The sequence below is a fragment of the Madurella fahalii genome (genome assembly GCF_045866475.1).
Source record: "Madurella fahalii IFM 68171 DNA, scaffold_2, whole genome shotgun sequence".
In the NCBI taxonomy this organism is placed as follows: Eukaryota; Fungi; Ascomycota; class Sordariomycetes; order Sordariales; genus Madurella; species Madurella fahalii.
In genome coordinates, this window is record NW_027263972.1 from 3,775,684 (window position 1) to 3,792,109 (window position 16,426).

The window sequence follows — 16,426 nt, forward strand, 5'->3', positions numbered from 1 at the left end:
TTCCTCGAAGCCGAATATAGATGACGCGAGGAGGTATCTCATGTTACGGGGTTTCGGCTGGTGTCCCGTAACTGGCGGCAATGGTGGGGGAACGGAGGAGTAGAGTGTATTTCGCTACGCTTGGCCGTTAGCGGTTTCGAGAGAAGCGAAGGAGGCAAGGGCGGTTGTTGGGACAGCTTTGATGGTGGATAGTCGGAGTTAACCGGGTGCGGGGCGAGGGCCGTGTCAACCACCGTCAGGGGAGCTGAGTTGGGAAGGACGAGGGGTGCGTGGTCAAAGATTTCGTCGACGCCTGGAACAAACAGAAAGACTCAGGATTGTATTGGAGGAGTAAAGGAAGATAGAGGACTGCTAAGAGAATGACAGAACACGTGTAGCAATGAAAAGTAGTGCAAACTCCAGGTAAAATTTCTGGCATCCGATTGGGAATAATTATCTGACAAGGCGATGAATACGACTAAGCTGGTCCCTTTGGCTTTAACACGAGGGTAACGAATTTGACCTGCATTTTGGCCTAACAATGTGAGGTCGGAGAGCTGGTAGCCAAAAACAGAGCTATGCTTGCATGACTTCTACTTAGGCCAAACCCCTAGTTGACAGTATCCGCTAGACATCTAAGCATCCTTTGTTCCTAGTTGCTTAGGTGCTTAGATGACTTTTTCCGATTGTCTTCTTTATAGGGAAACTAATATATAAAGAAATAGCTAATCTACCTTTTATATAACTCTAGGTCTATCTTAGGCCCTTTAGGTACTATTATATATATAGAATCTTCCTTCCTAACCGCTATTTTAAACAGCTTCTTTCAGCACTGTTGTTGATGAACAAGATAGATTCTGGATAGAGATGGTTTATAGGATATAGATTGCGTTAGAGGGGTAGAATGATAGTGGCTAGATGCATTCCATATATTAACATTTAGGAGAGCAGACCTGTGTTTAATTTGCCTGATCCTTTATCGCCGGAAGACTGTCACCTCTTAGAGCTGAGTATAACATCTACTGAAGGTTAGAGAATTAAATTAGCTACAAATAGTAGACATGTTTTGTAAACGCGATTTATTTACGTAGGAAATAATTAGTATAATTTTGTGCAGTTATATCTATCTGTTTGAGTAAATATTACGACAATGAAGTAGAGATAAGAAGGCGAAATCGTGTACCTAACGTGGCGTCAAATGTAGCGGTGTTGAGTTGCAGTCAGATTCTCCTAAGGGAGGAAAGTCTAGCTAAAGCCTAGAATAGGGGATGTTGTCCCAGATCCAGGTCTCTACGAGTCCAGAAGTGGACCGCTCTTCACACCTCAATCCAAGCTCAGTCCCTTAGCCCGAGCTCTGGGTTACTCAGCCATCGCTCAGCGGCAGCTTGGTTTAAAGCAGTAGGAGCTTAGTTCTAGAAACGGAAATAGATTTTGGCGTGCTTGGGTTTCATCTCAGAGTACTACGGTGACTTTATCTTTCAAGGTCTGTGACCTTCTATTTTCGGGAGTAGAAGCCGACGGCTTCTTGTAATCCGAAAGCTTTCCTTTGCGCGCGACGGTGACTGTTTGCCTTTGTCAAGCGGTTTAGCCCCTATATCAGCCAGCGTGGTTACTAGAATTTCCCCATTAGAGAACCACTCCTAGCGGGGTAATTTAGCTACCGTGGACACGAATTCCGCTCTTCCCTGCTTCCTTCGACATCTCAACGGGGTCAAAAAAGATGGTACAGTGACTTCCCCGTCCGTCGTCCGCTTTTAGTAGTGGTAAGAAAATAAGTAATACCAATAATAGAGAGCACACCCCCGGCTGTACCCCGGGAAAAGACCGCACACTGGACAATCGTAGCCTTTGTCAGACTCGGAACAGGCCGTGAATCTTGACAAGGATTCTCGGAGCACCGGGGCCTCTTACGTCCGCCAACGGCTTTGTCTGGCCGGTATAAGCGTCTTCAAACTGTGTCTCGAGGTGATCCAAGGATTTACCAAGAAAATACTCAACCGGGTAACGATACCCGTATTCATCGGTCTCAATGTGGTTCCTCTCGAAACCAACGATAAAGTTCCGCAAATACTCTCGCCTCTGAAGACCGGCTAGCAGGTTCCTGACCATGAGCTTCTGGTCCCTCCACGGCTGTGATGCCAGAAACTGGTCCAAATTCCCAGCCACGCATCGCGACGCTCGGCGAGAGCCGGGCCCGGTACGGGATCTGTATCTTCATTTGCCGCGCATGCGCAAGAAACCGCGACAAGTTAACTCGCGTCCGGGCCGTCGTTGGCGGCGGCCGTGGGTGTGATACCGGCGGCTCCAAGTCCAATGCAGCGACGAGGGCTTCCAAATCCCCGATTTCCCAGCAGTTTTCAGAGTACATTATGACTCACGCGTCTGCCTCCATCTGTCGGTCGACTAAAATAGGGCGTTGGGGGAAGTGCCATTGGCTGCAAGTCCCAGCCGACGATGAACTCGCCCCGGGATGCAGCACATGACGGGTATGTTCTGAAAGTTTTCGATCTCACTTATATACACACTCGATGTGTCTTATAGCTGGCTTGTTCACCTTAAGACTGAAGGGAATATAGAACGGTGCACCTAGACCCGAGTGGCGTAGCATATGAAGCTGTATTTCCCGTGGCAGATTGCGTAATCGTCAATAGCGTGAGGAATGTGGCATAGGGTCTATCAGCTTGTGCCGGGCTTCCTGAGCAAACTCATGTAGCCGGGGATCGGGGACGCGAGATAAAGAAATGGTGCAAAACCGTAGTGGCGGTAGTTGCTGCAGAGCATCCATTAATCTGGCTGCGAGACTGTTGTCCTCAACCTCGTAGATAAACGTAAGGTTTAGTCGGTTGACAGGGGTAAAAACGCCCTGGATACACGCACACGTCTCGAAGATGTAGCTTGATGTAGCGATCATTGTGGCTTCCTGGCCGTTTCCCAAGTGGCTTGTTGTAGCCTCCGGTCCTGTAGATGGAATAGCACGTCTAAATACGGTGATATAAACGGGTACAGGCTAGTCCTTCTCGGTGGAAACACAAGTTCAAGCGGATCGTGAGGTCCCGTAGTAAGGCGATGGCTAGCGGGGCCATCCGTTGAAGAGTGGCGAAACCTCAGGGGACTGTGTAAATAACCTCGAGTGGCACTTGGGAGGAGAAAACCGAATGCACTCCTTATACAGTAGTTAATACACGGAAAACAGCTGGTAGGGATAGTCGCTGTAGTATGTTGCATCATCGTCGGGCTCGTCGAGCTGACAGAAGAGGCAACAGAGTCTGGGGTAATAGCTACCCGGTCGGTCGAAGTATATATCACCGCAGTGAATGCAGCAGAAGGCGGGCGAAAGGTGGGGAAATAGCGGTGAAGCCGTTGCTGGCGCATCTTTCGTTTCTTGTTGCTACGCTGTAATTAGTTAATACTTGAGGAGCAATAACCTAAAGACAGCGGTCATGTTCAGAGGGCTGACCACAAACGATCATGGTCTGAATGGGGATTACAGCCGAAAAAGGAAACTCTGAGGAAGCATGGAAGGTGGACTCGGTGAGCTGCCCTTCAAATGGTATGTAGCTTGGGTGAGCGCAAGAGCCTAGTGCAGCGATCCTTCACTCGGACTTTATAATGGGATCTGATCAGCTTCCAACTAGTTAGCATCATGATCACCATGTACTTGATGGGCAACCTCCACCGTTCCGGGATCCAAACCACCCGTTAACCTGTCAAAAGGATCATGTGCCAAAGGATCAGGATCACAGGATCTAGTGTGGGAGCCAAACCCATGTACTCTATTGAGCTAAGGAAGACTGGCAGCTAACTGCGCCACTGTACGGACGTCATCCTGTACGTGTATCTCGTCTATAAAAGGAGCAAACTCTCCAGCAAAGATAGACGGGAGGGACACACAAAGACACAATCAAGAGAAAACACACAAAAATCCTCAACTGTCGTTTCCCAAGATTCAGAGGTGCCGTGTTTCCGACATAACCTACCGCTTTAAACATATGGTGCAAGTGCCCACTTCAGCTAAAGCATTCTCCAAAGAAGTTTTTATTCTCATAACGGGACGGGACTAGTAACTAGAGTATTTGCAATTGGCGTAGGTATCCCGGTCGCCGTTATAGCGCTTTTGACACTAGACGCCTGCTATAACGTGCACCTTGGGTAGGCTACATATATATAACGTACTTGCATAACGAGTTTTTATGACAATCTGCTATTATTGTTTCCTATTACTTGTTAATATAAGTTTTTCACCCGGCCTATACAGTACGGTTTTCCTATATATATAGCGGTAGAAGGATTAATACACCCTATTTTTAGGTAAAGCGGTGTAGGAATAATAATAATAATAATAATAAATAATAATTATAGGCTTACGAGAGGCCTAATTATAAGTCCTAAGCTCTGTGCAGAAGTTTAAGCTCGCTAACCCTATTACTCTACTACCGTTAGTACGGTAGGGAGCTTTAGAGGCCTCCTAGAAGAACGTTATAGCGATTAACCTTCTGTATTGTAGGCTGTTGAGGCTCTATATATATTGAACGCTATTCCGTATCCTCTGTAGATGGAGCCACAAGTCGAGAAGGTCCGATGGCCCCCAAAACTCAGGGAGAATCCGCGTGACCTAGAACCCTCTTTACATGCATATGAGCGCCAAAACCCTCCGTATCATTCAACAGGTACCTGGGGGCAGTTGTGGCAACCGATAGATGGGAGCAGCGATCTTTCCAAACATCTTTGGGTTGCCTAGATACGAATACAAATCGACCCAACATGCAACTTGGGACAGCAAGCTGACCATAATAGAAAACAACTGTTCTCTGATGATTACTGCAGTTAGTCAATTGTGAAGACATGTACATCAGGATAAACTGTTTGCAGCGTAATGGCACATCGCCTCGAGCCAAGCGGTAGTTGTCAGTCGTTTGCATCTGCCAATAGGCATCGCAGCCGGTGTTTCCAGACAGGGATCAGCAGTGTCGGAAGTCTCGCATGGTGGCTTCCTGGTGCCGTCGGCTCTGGGAATGCTGGGCTGCTGAGCCACGCGAATGCATCCAGCCGTTGATTTCATGCTGTCTTATCAGTCCATCAGATATCCATGCCTGCCATGCTCAAAACTAGCTTGGTCGATTCTTTTTGCCATTTTTGAGCAGAATATATCCGTACGTCACCGTCATTCACCGTCTGGCTTCGTCATCCACAGGGGTGGTTCTCAAGAGTTGAGCCCTCACCGTATCGTCCCGGAACCAAGCCCAGAACAAAAACTACACAAACACACCAGCAAGGACGACACCATCCGTGACGGAATGCAAAGTACCTGCATTGTCACGGTTCCTCAGGCCATAGGCCTAGTTGCAGTATGGATGTCCTCACCGAAACAGCTGAGGTCTCTCCACTCGCGTCCCCGGCACTGGCAGACGTGCCCTGGTTGTGCTCTGCCCTGGTATGCTTGTGGAATTAGTGGAATTAGGTCCTCATATGCCCACTCAACAAACATTGTGCCCGCCGGGACGTCCCGTTTCCTCCACTGTCAATGGATTCGTCTCACTGGCTCCCACTGCCCGAATGTTAACCCTGCCTTGAGCCAGGGGCCCATGACAAATAGCTCATATGTCTTTGTCCTTCCTCAACCCCGCACATTCAAAATTATCACAAACCATGTTCTGCGCAGCTGCTTCCCAAATGCCAACAAACTGCCATCGCTTCTAAATCCGGTATTCGTGATATTTCCATAGTATTCAAGTACTCTGTGGTTTCTGGGCGGATAGAATGGTCGCTCACTGGCCGTTAGTCACCCGCAATGCGCATTCAGCGGAAAAACGCTACCATTGCCGCACGAACGCAAGCCCTGACTCTCCATGCCAAAGGAGCCAAAGTATCTCAATATTGAGGCCACAGCTGGTATAAAGTGGAAGGCATTCAATGCCCTCCTTCGCAGGGCCAAGGGACGAGGCTACATACCAGGTGGTCTTAGCCGTAACCTGCAAATTGGGGGAAGGGGGGGGGGGGATGGAGTACACTATGTGCCGAGGGTAATGTCTTTTATCTAACCTTCGTAGTGCTAGGGAGCCGTGTCAACCGTGGATCAAACTTGTACGTTGTACTGAGATAATTAACCGCTAGGATAGTTCTCACTTGCGCAGGGCGTGACCAGCCAAGCAGTCTTGTCAATAGACAGAGCGGTCCTCACTCACTATTTCTTTGTCTCTAGCAAATCAGTTATCCACGTGGGACTACTGCTTTGGCCGATGACGACGACGACAACGATCTCGATTTGCGTCCCGCGGCTCTCCAGACTCGTCCGTGGGATGTATAGGGGTCGTGTCTACATCTTGACAGACACTACATGGCTGGAGGAGCTTGCCCATACGGGAATTTGAGCCTCTTTTGGCAATTTTGCATGGCAATTTTGCATAGCAATGCTATCGACTCCCTGTAAGTCGCTCCCTCCAACTGCTTGGGCGGGAGCCAGAGCCGGTGACTACCGACCTCGCAGATATGTGTATGTCAGCAGTCCAGCCAACTGCCGGACGATGGGAGCATTCCGATCATCGTCCGGTGCGGAGGTGAAGGGAGCGATGCAAACTGAGCTAGCAACAGAACTCCCTTAGGTACTTAGAAGTGTACGTGTACAGGACAAGAAACAATCACTACCAGGAAGCCTATATACCCAAGGTGGGGTCCTCAATATCCGTTTGCTGGTAGGACATGGAAGAGTGGTGTGACGGACGTCGGAGCCAAGCTGCTACGATTCCCATTGGTTCGCATTGCAGGGAGCGCGCATCTCGCATATCAGGGGCAGGACACTGGGCATCAGACTTCGGGACCCGGCCTCCGTTAATCCACATATCTATATAGGGGGATGGGTGTTCATAGTGCGTCCGTTCACCCGGGACATGTACTATCGGAGTGCCGATGTGACGCTTCACTTTTCTTCCGACGTCATTTTTGCGCGGTGCGATGGGGATAGCGGGGGACTTTGGTTAGGCTGTGAGCCCTGTCTGCTTGCCTGCTGACCAGGAGAGCTTAGTTGGATGTAAACGAAAGCAGCTTTCTGTAAGTTGGTTTGGTGAGTTTCGATGGTCTAGGTGGATATCCAAGGCTTGAGTCTGGTAAGGACATGACTCAGAACCATTACATATCGTTCCCTTTTGCATTCCATGGAAAAGACAGATGAGAAACTGTCCTCAAAGGTTTTTATCACCATCAAAGGACAACTGATCGGCATTCCCGGCACCAATTCTCGTCCCTTCAATTTTGCTCCACCCCATCACGGGCAGTTGAAACAAGAAATGCATAAAACTGCAGAAAATGTTCCGGGCACAACCATAGAAAACACCCCCAAACACCACGGCCGGAGATGCTACACCGAGCCGCAAGCGGCTTGGCACAGTGGCACTCGGCTGTGAAAAGCGGGAATGTGTGTATAAGGTATTAACGTGAGGCCGACAAGACACAGGGATAGTAATGTGGTAATCTAGTCGGCGATATCACCCGGATCGCTGTCCCCTGGGTGGTTCCCCCCAGCCGAAGACCGTGGCCATGCGCGGCACCAAGCGGAGAAGATTGGTCCCAAAGATTTTTACACTTGTTTATTAACGCTGCGACGGACATACCTGGCGGCACCTCCGGCTATACCGGGTGATCTCGAGCACACGTATTCTCTCTTTTCTTCATTCTTCTACAACATGCGCATTTTAGGACCCTGAAAGTAGAAGTCTGGCTAAGGTACTTGCTAAATTGAGGTGTGGAGGTTTTGAACAGAGGGTTCCTGGCCTGTCATTCACATGATATAAATATGGTGACCAGCACCATTCCAGACTCCAAAAAAGTTCTTTCTGCGTGTGCTTTCCGAGACCCGAACGAGCAGTTGAGATAACTGCTGTCTGAGTCATTTTTCTAAAGAGAAAAAAAATGGTCGCCCTCAGCAGTCTCCTCGTTGGTGCCCTCGCGGCCACCGGGGCAGTGGCGCAGAACGCAACGCTCCGGTACATGCCCTTCGGCGACTCCATCACCGAGATCATCTGCTGGCGCTCCAAGCTGTGGAACAGGCTGCAGACGACCGAGTGGGCATCCGTCGACTTTGTCGGGTCCGGCCGCGGCGAGAACAACTGTCGTGACTCCAGGTACGACCGCGACAACGAGGGCCACTCGGGATTTCTGGCGATCAACATCGCGAATCAGAGGCAGCTCGTCGGCTGGCTGCAGCGGAACCCGGCCGACGTGATCACCATGCATCTGGGTACCAACGACATCGTGCAGCAGAATAGAGCTGTTACAGATATCATTGCTGCGTTTACCACGCTCGTGACGCAGATGCGGGATCATAACCCCAGGATCAAGATTGTGGTATGTCTCTACCATCTCTTCAACCCAGAAGTCAGACAATAGGGAAGTGTCTGATTGTAAAGTACAGGTGGCCCAAATCATCCCCCTCGGCCTCGGCAACTTCAATGCAAGGGTCCAGCAGCTCAACGCGGCCATCGTCCCCTGGGCACAGCAGCAGAACAAGACCGAGTCCCCCATCTGGGTGGTGGACCAGTACACGGGCTTCAGCGGCACGGCCGACAACCGCGACGGCGTGCACCCCAACGACTCGGGCGACACCAAGATGATGAACGTGTGGTACCCGGCGCTCATCCAGGCGTTTGAAGCTGCCAGGGCGGATAAGCAGAATGCTTAGATTTTTCTATTTCTTCTTTCCAGGACGCTGGAAATGGATGGCATGATATGATGTTTTTGCTCACAGGTGGTGGTAAAAGGGGAAGGGGTGGATATGATCCATCCAGAAGAAAGCCCTGGGAGAAACGACTTCTCCTATATATCTCGCTACCTTACCCTCGTTAAATATTAACAATTTGATGGCATATGTATCAATGCTGGTTGGATCAAGAGAAATATGAATGCGCTCGCTGGAACGATGGTGTTGATGAGAAAAATCAGATTTACACCCCGATTGAAACTGATTGCCTAAGGTAAGCTACCTACCAGGTAGCCATTGAACGAGCGCCAAAACCACAGACTGACGAGACATTAGAGGGAATTGCCCCGGGACGATACACCGGACAGCACAAAAAGGCAGAAATCATGGATTCCTTCACATATTGGGTCATGATGACAAGACACAGAGATCAGAAGGGAGTTATCATCGCCATTTGAAGCCTGGTACCCAACGGAAAATAAAAACGCCAATGTAAATCCAAGCTATTCCCTCTCGGAACTCTACTTTGGCGTAAACGCAACCATCGTCCCCATCTTTGGGGATCCGACACGTCCGCCAAGTGAACCAGCGCGGCGCGTCCGGGTCGGCCAGTCGGAAGTCGTACTTTTGAATCAGATGGGCGAGAATCACCTTGACCAGGACCGTGCCGTAGAAGCATCCGGGTCCTTTTTTTTTCCCGTTAACAAAAGTACCGCGCAATGTCAGGGTGTGTATGGTAAGGAAAGAAGGACGCACCCAGTCTCCCTCCTCGATCCCCACGTGTAAAACGTATGTCGACATCCACCAGCTTCGAGGGGTTTGGGCAGTTCCTGAGGCATCTTCAGACACAGCAACGCCAAAGACGGTCGACTACCTCCTGCGGCATGAACCGGAACCCGCTAAAGTGCAAGGGCTCCAGATAGAACTCTGCGTTTTGCATGATGGCCGTCACAGGTGTGCATGCCAAATCATCCGGGGCCAGGTACGTGCCACCGGAGGGGGTAAAGGGCACGAGGGCGCAGCGGCGGGTGGCTTCTGATCGAAGTGATAATAAGATACATTAATAAGCGAGCGAGAAATGCTAACGCACGAGACTCAACACGATCCAAACGTGCAGATTCCTTGACGAAGCTATCAACCAAAGGCAGCCCCTGCCCTGTCTGCATGAAGCTGTCGCACTGGGATCCGAGTTCCTCATGCAGGGACTGGATGTATTCAGGATACAGGCAAAATGTCTTCGATGGCGTAGACGGATCGCCCTGGGCCGGTTGACTGCCGTTGACAGACAGAATGGGAACTGAAGATCCGCCGGCCGAGCATCGGCCATCCAACAGCGATGAGGAGCGCAGTGAGAACCGTCTGGCCCAGTTTGGGTACACGCAGGAGCTGAAGCGCGATTGGGGACTGGCGCATAATTTTGGGGTGTCCTCCATTATTGTGAGTTCTAACGAGACTGTCCCCGAGGGTGGGGCTGATGTTGTCCCCAGAGCGTCATCATTGGTATCTCGACGTTGTTCTCATATGGCCTCGACACGGGAAAACCGGCCGGTATGTCAGGTTAATCCTTTGCCTTTCGCGCTGCTTATACTTTCCAGTCATGTCTATAGGGTAAATCGTCATATCCTTTCTCAACCTCCTCTTCGCTATCGCCATCGCCGAGATCATCTCGGCGGTTCCCACCAGTGGAGGGCCCTACTTCTGAGCTGCTAAGCTTGCGCCGCCTCGCTAGTCGCTCTTTTCCACCTGGTTCACGGGGTGGTATAACATACTCGGACATGTCGCTGTCACTACAGGCATCTCGTTCGGCCTCGCCAATCTCATCCCCATAGCGGTTACCGTCAAGAATCCCAACTTCGCCCCCACCCAGCGTATCACCATCGGTATCCATATAGCGTTGCTACTTTCACGTAGCGTAGTCAATACCTTTAGCGTCCGCATTCTACGCGATCTAAAACAATGTCTTGATCGTATTGCACAGCGCCGGCATCACCGCCATTTGTATCGCCATGCTGGCCAAAGCGGCGACGTGCTAGCTGGCTTCGTTTGCGTTTCGCAAGTTTAACCACGGGACGGGCGTGAATGGGGAAGGCTGGGGTACTCGTGCTAGCGCTGCTCATGTGACCATCTGCGGATGCTGGTTGAGTCAATACGCGCTAACATGGTGAGCTCCCCTATCCCTCCTACCACGTGCAAAATATTTTGACCTTGTGGTCTACAGATTTGATGCATCAGCCTAACTAAGTGAAGAAACAAAAAAGCTAGTTGGAGCATCCCAACTGGCGTGGTATCATCCGTGGGCTTCTCTCTTCGGCTTCTTTGTCTTGATGGCCTTCCTCTTTTCGATCCAGGACTTCGATAGGACGTTGGATAGCACATATAGCCAGCCCTTGCTACAGGTTCTTGTCGATTTTGCTGGTGAATATGGGGCGTTGGTTCCGTTTTCGTTGATTATGAGTATATACCCCGTAACCCTTGTGGAATAGATGAGCGTAAAGGGTGCTGTATGCTGATTGAGAACAGTTTGTGTCTGACATTGCGGGCTTTTAGTATGACTAGCAATAGTCGGATGATGTTTACTTTGCTAGGGATGGGGAAATGGTGGGTCTTACTTTCTATGCCTCCCTATTCACTTCAGAAACTCTCCTTAGGCGCTCTCTTCTCTCTCTAGATTCCTACTCCCCAGCCCTGTGGTTCTGTCTAGTTCCCTCTCCAGTAACCTCTGCAGACTTTTTGTCTGTCTAGTTCCCCCCTTCTCTCTCCAGGACCCTCTCTCTCCAGATCTGTCGTCATGTCCAGTCCTCTCCCTCTCGACCATCTTTTGTCTTTAAATTTGTGTCCTCCAACCTTCTCTGGAGTTCCTCGTTCAGCTTGCAGCTAACACACATCAGCACATCTTCTTCCACGAAGTCAACGTCCGTTTCCGCTCCCCATCCGCGCCGTCTAGCTCGCCGCAATCCTCTCTCTCCCATCGCTTGGATCTTCTGTCGCCTTCGTGGCAACCACCTTGATCGCCACAATCGGACTCTACATCAGTTATGGTCTACCAATCGTCATTGGCATTTTTTACCATCGGTTCGTTAACGCCTTAAAAGGCCGTTTCAATCTGAAGGATTATCCCGTCTCGTTACCGGGGCTGTCTGCAAGTGGATTAGGTCCATTACCGTGGTGTTTTGCCTCATCACCGCGAATCCCGCCACGGGTGAAACATTGAACCATACGGTCGTGGCGGTAGAGGTTTTGTCCATTGGTGCTATCGGCTCCTGAGTGCTGTAGGCGCATCGCTGGTTCACGGGCCCGGCGGCGGAGGTGGCGGAGGCGATGCGGCTGGGGATGGATATTACCGAGCCCGGGGCGCTGGAGGAGCGAGAGAAGCAGGAGAAGAAGCTTGTAGGTGGGAATGAGGTTTCGAGCGAGTAATCTCCGGCACTAAGTCAGCAGGTATGATGGGATGATGAATGATCGGTTTGATCAGCGAGGAGTTAAGGTGGTGTGTATACCCGTGTTCTAGAGTGGATGATAGAATTTCACGACGGAAGGTAAAGTGCTTTGGGCTACCCCGAAGTCGGTGTCTATACCCTGTTGTTACAGCGATGGCAATAAGATTGTCAGAATGGAGATATCCAATTGTAGCTACTGGACATGCCTTGAGTGGTAACCAATGCCCTCTTCAACATGTTGCTGTAGTATAAAATCTGCAGCATGGCGCACAACACTCTCTCCTACTTTGTTATCTCTACTAAACATCCAGACTTGCGTAACATAAAAACAGCATGAGACAAAAGATTCTAACGGCGCTCCCCACCCAACCCACCAAGGACACCACCCAACAACTCCCCAATACCCTACGCCACACCCCCGACAACAGACCCCACATCCCCTCAAGCGAATCCCCCTCGCCAATCTTGCCGACCCCGTCTTCCAATCCCCCAGTGATGCCGGTAACAGCACCTCCGACGCCACGACCCAGTCCCCCCGACTAAGCCCCCACCGGGACCGTCTACGGCGTCGCCTATCCCGCCTTGGGTACCGCCTACGGTATCGCCCTGAAATAAACGTTAGTGGCCAGCAACTCACCATCAGCCAGCGCCAGATTTTTTTGTCACGCTGTGTTTGTGGGGTGGGTGTTAGGTGAGAGTTTTCTGGGGGAGAATGGGGCAGAACGGGGCAGAACAAGGTGGCACAGCTTGACGGAAAGGAACAGACAAATGGATGGCAAGGGCGGGAGTGGGCAGAAAGGTAGAGGGAGGAATATGATATAAGGGACGACGTTGGATATCACCCATCACTGTGGAGAAGATGCCAAAGTTAACCGGAATCGAGTATGCAGATTGAAACGGGATAGAATATGGTACGAATTTGTAAAGGATAGGGATAGTAACAAAGACGAGAGAGAGAGAGAGAGAGAGAGAGAGAGAGAGAGAGAGAGAGAGAGAGAGAGAGAGAGAGAGAGAGAGAGAGAGAGAGAGAGAGAAAGGGCAAAAAAAATAAAAAATAAAAAATAAAATAATTCTGTGATTGCAAATCTTGATAGTTCCGTTTGTTAGCCTTTAGAAATTCAGCTCCCTTAGCTTAGTCTTAGTTGTCCCACATCATTCCACTTCCCCAGAAAGCACGAGGGTCCAACATTCCAACCAGGACTTTTGTCAAACCCATTCACTTCCCTCACACACTGGCGAGACTCATTTCCCTCCTGGTCCACATTCTAGAATCACATCTGCCGCTCGGCCTGCGATAGCGTACAACACCGACATCATATGGGACGTGATTTGGAAAGGCAGAATGCCTGCATCGACGACATGCAGATTCTTGGTTCCGTACACCCTGGGGCACATGTTACCTTGCGCGTCCTGTGCCTTGCCGCGAAGCGTAGGGAGGGAGGGTAGGTCAGGTAATGGCATGGACCTTACCGCAACTGGGGATCCACAACACCACCCAGATGTCTCGGCATCATGGCCGTCGAGCCAATCCAGTGGCTGGCACCAAACATCTGGCTCTTGTACCAGGCGAGGTACTCGCTGTCTGTGCCGTTCGGTCCGATGGGGGGATTGTAGTAGGCGTCGGCCACAACATCCTGGAAGGGAGTAGACGCAAACACGGCGCGAGATGCCCTTGCGATGGACACGGCAACGGCGGCGTCGAAGGAATCTGAGAGAAGCCGCGGCGTTATGATGGGGTGCTTGAGCGGGTCCAATGAGCTGATGTGGATGTGTCCACGCGATAGGGGCACCAGTGGCCAGAAGGCAGCGTACAGGGTGTTGCCGCCGCTGTCGGCAAGAAATTCGGCGACCGGGACTGAGATGAGAATTCATCTTTAGCTGGGAAACCTGAAGAGGTGTGGGCCCGCGGGTCTCTTACGGCTGTGGGTGGTGACAAGATGGATGGTAGCATTGAGAATAGCCTCAGCGCCGGGGACATTGACCGCTGCCTGGGCGTCGACCAGGGCTTGCGCTCGAGAACGGAGATTCTCCCGACAGGTGAGGCTCCCAACGTACGATGCCGATTCTTGGTCATCGTCAGCAAACCGGCGACTATTGATGACGGTTGTATGATCTTACCCGCACCCCAGAGTTCGTTGATGTTGATGAGGGAAATCTCTGGGGCAAAGAGATTGATGTCGTCAATTATCGACGTGTCATTCTGATACGCGGCCGAAACCAGAGCGTATGTTGCCGTTCCGGGCTGGTCCTGTTCAATTTCTCAGAAAAAGAAAACCACGCCACCTAGTAGGGGAGATGCGGAAAGGCAAGTTTACGTTTAGATTTGCACCCACACCAGGCAGCTCAACAATCTTGCTTACTCCCGCAGATTTCAGCACGTCTGACCGGCCAATTCCTGACCTCTCCAGGATAGGGGCTGTGGCAAGAGATCCTGCCGACAAGATCACGCCACGGGTGGCATAGGCCTTGAACCCCTTCGCCGAAGGTACACTGCCGTTGGTCGGCAGGAACACTACTCCCTTGGCAGTGACGTCCCGGCCGAACAGCACTCTGTCGATCTTGTGAGTAGCCAAGACAGTGAGTCCAGTGCGCTGCTGGCTAGGCGCCCAGAGAAAGCCGTCGGCGGCGGACGAGCGTCGGTTCTTTTTCGTTACCGGGTCGTACCAGATTGTGTATATGGTTGACGCAGAGGAGACGGACTCTCTGTTTGATAGGTCGTCGCCTATCGCGAGGCCGGGAAAGACCAAAGAAAGCGTTTTCTTGTAAAGAGACGCGGCCCCCGTAATGCGCATTTGGTGCTGTAAGCAACCAAGTTAGATATACGTGCGCGTAGCCAGAGGGTAGTTTGATGGAAGCTGACCGGGAACGAAGTATTGATGAAGCCATGGTGGCCATGGACGTCCGGGACCACGGCCGCGCCGTCTGCTGTCTGCGCCGCGTCGGGTGGGATGTTTCTCTCGGCAACATCCATGTACTGCACATCAACTGATCAGTTGAGCCAGAAATCATCAGCCGAGACTCGATCCCGAGGTTAGTCCTACTGGCTCGAGGTTGTCCCAATTCCAGCCATGATTGCCAAGCGTCTCGAGTGCATCCATTTCGGCCTTGTCCGGTCTGTACCACACCATCCCGTTGACTTTTTGCACGAGACCGGTTAGAACCCTGTAAAAGTCACCCCGTCACCACGGCGACTCACTGGAGGTTGACCCCCCGATGCAGGCACCGCTGTCGATGGTCCAAGCCAACAGACTCCCATTGTCGGCATAAGCAGGGTAGCCCCAGTTGCAGAACACAGCGGGAAAGGGATGGTCCTCGGCATTGTACACTGCCGGATTCCAAGACCCATCAGGGCCGGCCTCGATGATGAGGACCGAGTAGCCCTTGCCGCTGAGCTAGTGAGAGGGGATGTGTAAACTTCGAATCACAGAGACCGAATGTCATGGACGCCATACCTTGTTTCCCACCGTGAGGCCGCTGAGGCCGGCGCCCGCAATGATGTAGTCAAATGTTTCTCCCGCTACAATGCCCGTATCGTTCGTCACCGTTGTGCACGACACCAACCGCCCGAGTGCGCCAACCAGTAGGCCGAAGAGAGCACGGCGCGGCGGTGCTGGGGAAGACATGGTGAGCCTGGTGATGTCCAGTTGGAAATGGTGATGGCAAACGTGTTAATCGATGTACTTTCTCGGATTCCCAAAACCAACCCCTTCAGCTGAAGAGAGGAGCCATTCCACTATATGGTAATTACTTATCTGCTCGAGACCCCACTTCTTAATGTGTTACTCCGGTGACATGCAACGGAGCAGCACCTGTGCCAATCACAGGTCGTAACCGATATGCACGATACAGCGGCTTACTCAGGGCCGTTTTATGGTACACACGCGTTATGGGAGCCCTGAGCTGACGTCTGACGGAGACACGGTGCGAAGGGTCGCGCAAACGATTCTGAGGATTAACACGAACATGCAGATATCCTGTACTACATTTGGCGTCAGGTCCTCTACGGTATCATGCCAAACCGGATGTCCAAGACAAAAGCGGCTCTCGAGATCGAGAAGTAGAGATGTACTTAGAGTAACACAAGCAGTAGATACCTGAGTTCCGGCTCGACATGTCTTGCTATAAGGACTACCTCGCGGCTGCTATGTTAGTGTATCGTAAGTTAAGAAAATTAGGGATTGCGAATCGTGTGGGATCGCTGTAATTATTTTGTATATTAGGTTGGGGGCTTCATGGTGGAATACGTCTACATTATCAAACTTAGTTAGCTATAATTCGTCGATGCGATTTCGGACACCGAGTGTGTTTGGAAACGATCGGT

At 51.2% G+C, this 16,426-nt stretch overlaps 4 protein-coding genes across 4 annotated transcripts, besides 2 other annotated features; 3 read left to right on the plus strand and 1 right to left on the minus strand.

Annotated features, from left to right (window-relative positions):
• Nucleotides 1–7,881: 7,881 nt before the first annotated feature.
• MFIFM68171_03861 (SGNH hydrolase-type esterase domain-containing protein) lies at nt 7,882–8,650 on the plus strand (the record flags this gene model as incomplete). The annotated part of the gene is made up of 2 exons (XM_071059282.1): nt 7,882–8,316; nt 8,384–8,650. The coding sequence occupies 2 exons, from the start codon at nt 7,882–7,884 to the stop codon at nt 8,648–8,650; spliced, it is 702 nt and encodes a 233-aa protein (XP_070915383.1).
• A 1,308-nt stretch (nt 8,651–9,958) lies between these two features.
• On the plus strand, nt 9,959–10,280 carry MFIFM68171_03862 (uncharacterized protein; the record flags this gene model as incomplete). Its single annotated transcript, XM_071059283.1, has 3 exons — nt 9,959–10,105; nt 10,156–10,216; nt 10,264–10,280. 3 exons carry the CDS (start codon nt 9,959–9,961, stop codon nt 10,278–10,280), a joined length of 225 nt encoding a protein of 74 aa, XP_070915384.1.
• Nucleotides 10,281–10,826: 546 nt separating this feature from the next.
• Nucleotides 10,827–10,829: a sequence feature (Short protein (MFIFM68171_03863, GAB1313653.1) was converted to a misc_feature.).
• A 57-nt stretch (nt 10,830–10,886) lies between these two features.
• Nucleotides 10,887–10,892: a sequence feature (Short protein (MFIFM68171_03863, GAB1313653.1) was converted to a misc_feature.).
• Nucleotides 10,893–10,992: 100 nt separating this feature from the next.
• Nucleotides 10,993–11,199, plus strand: TPO5_3 (polyamine transporter tpo5; the record flags this gene model as incomplete). The annotated part of the gene is made up of 2 exons (XM_071059284.1): nt 10,993–11,122; nt 11,189–11,199. The coding sequence occupies 2 exons, from the start codon at nt 10,993–10,995 to the stop codon at nt 11,197–11,199; spliced, it is 141 nt and encodes a 46-aa protein (XP_070915385.1).
• A 2,148-nt stretch (nt 11,200–13,347) lies between these two features.
• On the minus strand, nt 13,348–15,728 carry MFIFM68171_03865 (Glucose oxidase; the record flags this gene model as incomplete). The annotated part of the gene is made up of 9 exons (XM_071059285.1): nt 13,348–13,489; nt 13,576–13,960; nt 14,024–14,170; nt 14,224–14,353; nt 14,421–14,903; nt 14,966–15,079; nt 15,147–15,241; nt 15,302–15,497; nt 15,558–15,728. The coding sequence occupies 9 exons, from the start codon at nt 15,726–15,728 to the stop codon at nt 13,348–13,350; spliced, it is 1,863 nt and encodes a 620-aa protein (XP_070915386.1).
• Nucleotides 15,729–16,426: the final 698 nt, after the last annotated feature.